The sequence below is a fragment of the Papaver somniferum genome, chromosome 9 (genome assembly GCF_003573695.1).
Source record: "Papaver somniferum cultivar HN1 chromosome 9, ASM357369v1, whole genome shotgun sequence".
NCBI lineage: Eukaryota > Viridiplantae > Streptophyta > Magnoliopsida > Ranunculales > Papaveraceae > Papaver > Papaver somniferum.
This window is the reverse complement of record NC_039366.1, coordinates 125,579,039-125,588,720: the sequence shown is the minus strand read 5'-3', so window position 1 is coordinate 125,588,720 and position 9,682 is coordinate 125,579,039. Positions and strand designations below refer to the sequence as shown.

At 36.3% G+C, this 9,682-nt stretch overlaps 1 protein-coding gene across 1 annotated transcript; it reads left to right on the top strand.

Annotated features, from left to right (window-relative positions):
- Positions 1-5,938: 5,938 nt before the first annotated feature.
- LOC113312550 (protein MAINTENANCE OF MERISTEMS-like) lies at positions 5,939-6,991 on the top strand. Its single transcript, XM_026561294.1, has 3 exons — positions 5,939-6,607; positions 6,665-6,686; positions 6,765-6,991. The coding sequence occupies exons 1-3, from the start codon at positions 5,939-5,941 to the stop codon at positions 6,989-6,991; spliced, it is 918 nt and encodes a 305-aa protein (XP_026417079.1).
- Positions 6,992-9,682: the final 2,691 nt, after the last annotated feature.

The window sequence follows — 9,682 nt, the reverse complement described above, 5'->3', positions numbered from 1 at the left end:
TGGGTACGGTTACATAAACCTAAATGAGGGTACATTTCATTTGTGTGTAACAAGCTAAGTTCGATCTAACAGTTGAAAGATATTAGCTTGGTTGAATCAAGTTTTTCATCTAACGGTGAATATTGAATGCTTTGTTACCAAGGTATCTTGGATTGCAAACCCTGATTTGAAAACTATATAAAGGAGAACTCTAGCAACTAGGAAACCTAATCCCCACACCTGTTGTGTGTTATTAGTTGCATAAACTAGAGTCAATTCTCCTTTAACCTTAGGTTTTTATCGAGACCCTGTAGGTTAACGACTTCAAAGACTTCATTGGATTGTGAAGCCAGATCCAACTATTTTCTTTGTAGTTGCGTGTTCTGATCTTGCCCGATTCTATCGTATTGATTTCAATTGAAATAATTGATTCGAGATTAATTTCTACGATAGGCAAGATAAAATTAATCACAAACATATTCGTCTCATCGTTTGTGATTCCACAATATCTTGTTTCGCTAGTCGATTAAGATTATTGTGAGGTGATTGATAATACTAGGCTATTCTTCGGGAATATAAGTCTGGTTTATCAATTGGTTCCTGTTCACCTTGATTTATCAAAAAACGGAACAAAAACCCTAGGGTATTTCTGTGGGAGACAGATTTATTCAATGTATAGACTTTTCTGTGTGAGACATATTTGTTATCAAGTCTTCGACTTTAGGTCGTAGCAACTCTTGGTTGTGGGTGAGATCAACTAAGGGAATCAAGTGCGTAGTATCCTGCTGGGATCAGAGACGTAAGGAACGCAACTGTACCTTGAATCAGTGCGAGATTGATTAGGATTCAACTACAGTCCAGTCCGAAGTTAATTGGTAGTAGGCTAGAGTCTGTAGCGGCTTAATACAGTGTGGTGTTCAATCTGGACTAGATCCCGGGGTTTTTATGCATTTGCGGTTTCCTCGTTGACAAAAATTCTGGTGTCTGTGTTATTTCTTTTCCGCATTATATTTTTTTATATAATTTAAATATCACAGTTTGTGCGTTAAGTTCAATCAATTAGAATATCCGACCTTGGGTTGTTGAGTTAAATTGATTGACACTTGAACATTGGTCTTTGGTACTGTTCAAGTTACTCCTCTTATATTCATTCGGGCTCGCATATTTCTATTTGTTGATTGCGGATTAAATTAAGAGTTAGAGATATTAACCTCTTTGATATACTTTACTCTAGATTGAATCTGACTGTCTAGTTGATTCTCTAGAAAGTATATTGGATTTAGTCCTCTCAAATTTCCAAACTAATTGCTGGGTGTGGTTGTTAGACCCCCGCATTTTCAGAATCTACACACAGAAAATCCCTTATTAGATGAACGCCTCCCATGAATCCCGTATTTTTAAGTTATCTGATCCAACGGACTATATCGAAATTGTACACAAAAATATTTGTAATCTTTTTATCAAATTGTTAGGGTCCATTTGACAAAAAAGTGGCCATAAAAGAAACTCCCTCCCTACGGGCCCTCCGGTCGGTCGGCCCAATCAGGTGATCACGCTATAAATAAATCAAGTGATCAGGTGAGGTGACGTGGAGTGGAGTAGAGGTCTCGACACAACACAAATAGCACAAATAGCATGCTCCGATTCTGATAAGATATTAGATTATTGACATCCAACTTAAAACCAATTGGCAATCAGAGGAGTGGCCCTAAGAATTTTAAACCGCGGGATTTTAAATAACCAAGCATTTTTAGGGGCGACCCCGAAAGAATTAGGGGCGACTTTTTTATTCCCAACCAAGGGTTGGTGTTATGGGATGTACTAATGGCTCGGAAAGTACCTAAATACCCTTACACAATCGGTAGTTAAATTTTCGTTTATAGCAATCGATTATTTTTTTGTTCCTCTCAAATTAAATTCGGGCTACTTCCACAATAGTTAGCTAATAAACATCCCTAGACTGTCGATTGTAAAATTAGCGAAAACTCGAAGTTTCATTTTTTTTAGCAATTTCGAATTTGGGGCATCATTCATAATCGTTAGAAAATGGACATAGCTAAACTAGCGATTGTTAGAGTCGAGAAACTCAAAATTTCGTGTGTTTTGAAGAAATTGAATTTGGGACTACTACCGAAATCGTTAGATAAATAGATGGTCAAAACCCTACCGATTGTATAATTACCCATATACCCTTTGACTTATAATACCAACCAAAACCTAATTTCATTTCTCTTCTTTTCTTTTCAACTCTTCTTCTTGCTACCGATTACAAAGAGGAAAAAAGATTTCCCTTATTCAATCCAACTTCAGTTCATCGTCATTATCGCGAATCAAATCATTGTTGATTCTTCTCTATAAAAATGACTAAACCTAATGAACCCAAAGATCTAAAGTGAAAAACGTATGTCGCAGTGACGATCCAAAAATTGGAGAAAAATCAAAATTCAAAGAAGTAGTTACTGAAAATGACGGAAAAAGCGAAGAATGCGAAGAACGCGAGGAAGATGAAGTCCCTGATGTAGGTGATTCTGATAGTCAAACTCTCAAGCAACTTAAAATGTCCTCGATTAGGTAAGATTCTACCATTCTTTTGGTTTCTATTGCTTCAGTTCGCTGAATTGATGAAATAATTTTCTAGGATTTTCAATTTTTTACCCAGAATCGGGAGTTAGTTATGAATTTTAACTCCCGATTGTGCTCGTGTTCTTCAATCCTCAAGAAATTCGACCATAATCGGGAGTTAAGTTTATTTGTTTTGTACCGATTGTACAACGTTGTTTGTCACTGAACCCTAAATCGCCATAATCAGAAGTTAAATTTTAAAAGGCGAGGGTACCCAAATATACCTCAATCTAAAAAAATTCCTACCTATAAGTCCTTTCTCCGAAAGTGATTGTCTATGGACTGAGTCGAGACAGTGCAACTAATTGGTTCACACTTCGTGTGATCGTCTATGGATACGAGATCGAGACAATACAACAACGAAGTATGTTTACTTGATAAAAAGGTTCGGACTTAACCAAACACAATAGGATTGCTTATCAAGTAAATAGGAATTAACGTTTGTGTAATTTACTTTAATTATAATAAAAAAATTATAATGCGGAAAATAAAAGTAAATGACACGGCAAGATTTTGTTAACGAGGAAACCGTAAATGCAGAAAAACCCTGGGACCTTGTCCAGAATTGAATACTCTCATGATTAAGCCGCTGCAAAAAATTAAACCAACTTCGTATAGTTGAGACCAAGCAACTAAACCTATAGTTCACCTAGTTTCGTCTGTATTCCCACGCCTCCAACTTATGAATAAGTCACGTACTTGGAACAATTCCTTTGGTTCGTACTCCAAACAGTAAAGGAACAACAAATATGTTTGGTATCAACTCTCTTCAACCAAGTGATGTGAGTTCAACAAAGGCTCTTCTGTTTATCTTAATAAACTCCTTCGTCAGGTTCTTAGATCTATCTTATTCTCAACTACCAAAGTAATTGTTAAGAAAATATTGACCGAAAATCTCTTTGGAAAACCTTTAACTAGTAAATGCACAATACTAATTCTCATTTTCCTAAAATAAAATTAACAACCTTAAATAAAAGGTTTTTAACTTATTTATCTTTCGATCCTGGGATTTTCTTCCTTTAGCTATTAAGGAATAACTTTGAACAATAAAAGATAAACATTACAAGACATGTTCAAAGTATGTCGACATCCTTATTTTGTAAGTCCTCTTTCATACTTACAACCTTGAAACCGATTTGCCACACTTCTAAACAAGTTTAGAATTGGTTCATCTGACTTTCAAGAACTATGTGATTGATCAAGAACACTCAATCACAAATCATGGGTTTAACGGTTCTACCAAAACAAGTTTCGGTTCTACCTCCATGTGAGTACTGTGCATAGTCACACTAGATTTCCAAAATTCGGTTGACTAGGTACTAGGATCGGTTCCCCACAATATATATGGTATCTAACTTATATGTGTTGCACATGTCCATAGGATCGGTTCCCCTTTGCCTAAAAACGTGTTGCACATGTCTATAGGATCGATTACCCTTTCTGCTAAAAACTTGCTGCACCTCATACAAGGATCGATTCCCCTTTGTGCTGCGTTGCACCTCTTACTATGATCGGTTCCCCTTTACCCAGATTCGGTCATACACAAATCACAAACTCGATCGTACCATCTCGGGTGATTACTTAAGATCGGTTTCACTAATAAAAGTCATACCAATACATAAGTCAGGCCTTTGTGAATAGTTTTACCAAGAACACAAACAAGTCATGAGCGGTCATACTAAATCACACATTTGGTTGTTCACAAGATATGCAATGAATAAAATACCAATAACGTCTGGCGATTTCCTTTTTCGATTCATAAACAAGTTTATGAACTTACTTCCTTAAAACACATGTAAAACATTGTTTCCTATGATGAAATCCTCACCTCATACCCATAAATAATCACAATAGCATTTAAACGATTATGTCGATGTCTTATCTACAAAGTTTAATGGTTAAGCAATAAACCTCATATTGTATTCCTTAATACTATGTCTATCTAGAGTGTTCATGCTTCGCAGTTTTGTTTTCAATATGCACGACTTGAAAGATACGTTAGGGAATGAAACAGTTCAAGTCAAATATCACTAACCTCAAGTGGAAGGCTGATGTTATCGTTGTATCTTCTTACTTCTTCACTTCTTCAGGTCTTCGCAATACTTGTAGTGTCTCATATCCCAATACTTTCAAGCTAACCTATACGAAGTTGACTCTAGTACATAATCAAGCGACTCTTAAAATGAGTTTTGATTCACTAAAATATGACAACCAAACTTGACATACCAACGCTTGGTGGGTTCAACCGAGCAATTCTCTAACAAAATTTTTGTTTGACTGCCGAATATACTATAGGATTATAAGATATAGTGACGCATTAATCGGAAAAATAAAGTAATTTCACCTACTTCTGATTGTGAGATTTTGAATTTGAACGGATTTTGGAACTGCAATATATTCGGTAGAGACTTATGCTTATTTGCTTCCGATTGTTAGGCTCAACAAGTTAAGAATTTTCTGATGCATATTCGGAAGATATGTATGAATAGTTACTTCTGATTATGTTGACTCAACAAAGAAGAAGTTCCTAAACTCAAATTGATGCATATTCGGTAGCAAATTATATTGTACATCTATCGGTTGTTACTTATTCGGTAGTTAAGAATGTCATTTTATTTCCGATTATAGTTATTCATGTGATATTGTTGAACTCATTCTACCGAATATAATCGGTAGATATTGGTTTTTTGTATGTTCTGATTGTGTAGTTTGTTAACAGATTCTTACGAACCAATTGTCCTTTTTTTTGGGCCTCTTCGAAAAGGGGGTAAGAAAGTAACATCTAGTGCAAGGAGAGATAGGAGTTTTAAAGGAAATTAGAGTGCTCAAGATGAAACTCAACAAGGAAGTCAAGAAGGTGAAGAACCAGTAACTCAACAAGAAACTCCAGAACCAATAACTCAACAAGGAACTCAAGAAGGTGTAGAACCAAGTGCCACACAAGTTAGAGTCGAAGATGAAATTCAACCAACTGAACCAGTGCCAAGAGTTCAAGAAGAAGGACAACCAAGTGGTGCATAAGGAGATGGTACAAGGAAGCCAATCGCTAAGAAAGAAACACACCTTGTCTCATCACATTTGAAGGTGGAGGATATTCCAGAAGGCGTGATCCTGGGGCTGCCGGAGGATGGAGGAAAATTGTTATTTGGATACAAAGACTCCTGGGCCAAAGAAATCTTCGAAATCGAGGTAACGATCGTATCTTTTTATTAACATATTGTCGATTTGCTCGTAATAGTATTAAGGATTATTCTAATTATTTTCTTATTTGTCGTGTGTTTAATAGTATCATCAATATGTTGTTCGTCTACTCAAACCCACCGCCGCACCAACAAAAATGTTGGATTTGCCTTTATCCGATGAATGTGAAAGGTTCAAGCAAATTATTAAAAACTCGGGGTTGTATACTGTTGCCGAGAATTCAATGTTGGAACATGATCGGGTGGCTATATCGGAGTCCGTGGAGAGATTTTATCCTGAGACCGACACCTTTCATATGCTGTTTGGGGAGATGACGATTACCCTGGATGATGCTTTGCAAATTCTTAGACTCCCTGACCATGGAACAGCTGTGAAGTATAGTTACACAAAGCTTTGTAGTTGGGAAAAACTTTATGATTTGACTAAAAAGTGTTTTGGTTGGGATGATGCGACATCAAAAATTGAGTTTGGGGGATACGCTGCTTACAGAACTAGACAGTCCAACATGGGTCATTTGATGACTATGTTTAAAGGCACCTTGAAGAAAGAAAAGGAAGGAACTTTAACTGATGATCAAGTGAACTACGCGGACACCGCATATCTTCTATGTGTATTGGGATGTGTTATTTTCCCAAATGCTAGTAGCAACCGGGTCGACGCTAACCTTCTACAACTATTGCATTCTCTAAATAAAGTCCATGAGTACTCTTGGGGCACTACATGCCATGCATTCTTGATGGAAGAGTTGAGAAAGGCGTCGAGGCGAGGAACTAGCCAAATTGCTGGGAACGTGAGCCTACTCCAGGTATTTTATTTTATTAACTCTATTAGTCTATTAATAGTTATGTTTTTCTTGATAAAGGCGTCGAGGCGAGGAATTCCAGGTATTTTTCTAATACTCAATTTCTTATCCTTATAAACATGGATCTATGACCACTTCCCTATCCTGGAATTGTCCTTAGAGAACGTTGAGTGGCAGAAAGATAATCCTAGAGGAACAAAGTACGTCTTCGATGACAACCGTTCTAGGACAAAGGAGCAGCAGTTGGTTCGCATGAGGGAGGTTTTGGATTCGATGCAGTCCTCATACGTATTCTTTGATCCATACAAGGGATACCGAGATAGTGGACATATAGCTGGTCGGTCCAATTTGACCCTTTATTTTGGACCGTTGTGGCTCCCCACATGATTTCTGATGTACAACGCCTCAAGGGTGATGCGACAACATGGTTATGTACAATTCCAACCAATGGATGCTATCCATGGTAGATGCAAATTGGATTTGGATCAGTGCACTTCTAACAGTGACTCTATGACGATGGTTTACAACATCCAACCATCTGTTACTGAAAAATGGAATAATAAGATGAATTACTTGGTCCGCGCTAGTAGACCTGTCACCCGAGGTGATGAAAATTCTCCAAGGTATCAGAAGCATTCTCATCTTCAAGTAATCCGTGAACTTAAATCAAAGACTATCTCGGCCGCAGTCCCTTATATGTGTGTAATCAAAGAGAATCCAAATGGTTATGATAGATTGGCGCGTATTCTTGCGTTCTTTTCTTTTAATATTACGGCTCAATATCTTAGTAATAACCGTTTGATCTTATGTTATGTTATATATACAAACAGGTGAACAGGTTCAAGGTTTTGTCCCAATGGTGCGTTGGATGCATAAACACCGGAGAGCTTGTGCCAATGGAGAAGATAAAAGAGCACAGAGACATGGTTGATAACCTTGATAATGAATATTATGCAGTTCAGTTTGGGGAGAAAGTCATGAAGAACCTGCCCAAGAAAAGAACAACAAAGACGAAAAAGAGATATGAGGCTTCATCGAGCTCTCAAGCTGAAGCCAATGTTGAGAAAGCTGAAGGTGATGATGGTGAAAATGATGGTCTTCGTTCTTCTCGTTCAAAGCGTTCTAAAACTTTAGCTAAGTTTAAAAATAAAAAGTAGCTCTTAATGTGTTGTTCGATGTTGTTTTAAAAGTTTGGATTATGTTGTTTTAAAAGTTTATTTCGGATTATAAGTTTGTGGGTTATGAATTGTTAGTTTATGGATGGTTAATGGTTAGGTTTATGGATTATGAATGGTTTTTGAGTTATCTTTATGAATTTAACGATGATTTGCAAGCGACTAACATGACGAAACATTAAACTGTTAATTTTTATGCATAATTGGTAGTAAAGTTTATATAAATATCTCATGATTCTGGGAAAATTTAAAAAATGTTGTCAGTGTGGGGTTACAATCGGAAGGCAAATATAATAAATAAAGTCTGATTCTGGAGAATTTGTCCAATTTTTATCAGAATCGGAAGATATTTATATTATTTATCTACCGATTTTGAGTTTTTTTTCAATCTAATGTCAGACCAACTTTAATCGGTAGATTTCATATATATTGTGCCTCCAATTATACTAAGTTTAAAAAACTTTGTCTTTTGTACCCAAAAACACCATAATCGGAAGGTAAGTTAACTCCATCAACACACCATTTTCTTAATTGGGAGATTAATGAACCTAATAGACTACCGATTATTAGTGTTCCAAAATTCGACTACATAAGGATTATGGTAGTCTATGTGCGCTCAAAACCTATGGATTTGGGGAAATTGAATACGGAGAAACTTGTAATCGGAAGATAGACAAGTTAGATTGTCCTCCGATTATGGTAATTTCAAAATTCAATAAATGTAAGATTTTAGGAAAATTTTATTTTGGGACCACTATCAATCGGAAGTTAATGGCGGACTCCATAGACTTTCGATTGTATAATCGGAACGTTGAGTAAATTTATCTATTTCCGATTATATGAGTTCCAAAATACAACTACATAAGGATTATGGTAGTCTCTGTGCCCTCTAAACCTATGAATTTTGGCAAAGATCGAATCTGGGGCAACTTGGATTCGGAAGATAGACAAGTTATATTATCCTCTGATTATGGTAATTTCAAAATTCAATAAATAAGATTTTAGGAAAATTTTATTTTGGGGCCACTGTTAATCGGAAGTTAATGGTGGACTCCATAAACTCCCGATTTTTATAATCGGAACATTGAGTAACTTTATCTACTTCCGATTATATGAGTTCCAAAATTCGACTACATAAGGATTATGGTAGTCTCTGTTCCCTCTAAATCTATGGATTTTGGCAAAGATTCAATCTGGGGCAACTTGTAATCGGAAGATAGACAAGTTAGATTATCCTCCGATTATGGTAATTTCAAAAAGGGGGATTAGGTTTCCCAGTTTCTAGAGTTCTCCCTTATATAGTCTTCAAATCAGGGTTTGATAGCTTTGGAACAAAGCAATCAATATTCACCGTTGGATGAAACCTGATCTAAAAGCTAAGCTAAGTTTGCTTGAAACCAAAGCAATATCTCTCCACCGTTAGATGAACTTAGCTTGTTACACACAAATAAAATGTACCTTCATTTAGATATGGGTAACCGTACCTAAACGTGTACACTAGGTTGGCTCAACAATAATTAACCGAAGTTAGCCATATGAACACTTTCATATCAACCTTATTCATTTTAATCACAACTAGTTCAAATGACTCAAATATAACTAGTTATAGAGTTGTTCAATTGCTATATTCTCATAGAAGTATACAAGAACACAATTGAAGCAAAATCTGTTTAATTCACTCGAATCAATTCATGAACATTATAGCCACGGTTTGCAAGTGATTTCATTCCTTATTACATAAATGTATTAGTTCATGTCACAACCGATTCTAGAACTTTAACCCACTTAAGTATGCAAACGGGTAAACATACTTAAGTAGCCGGACTTGGACTGTGTCCGACAGTACGCGTACGGGTACGCATACTACCACACATCCAAAACAATAGTTGAATTAGTACGTGTA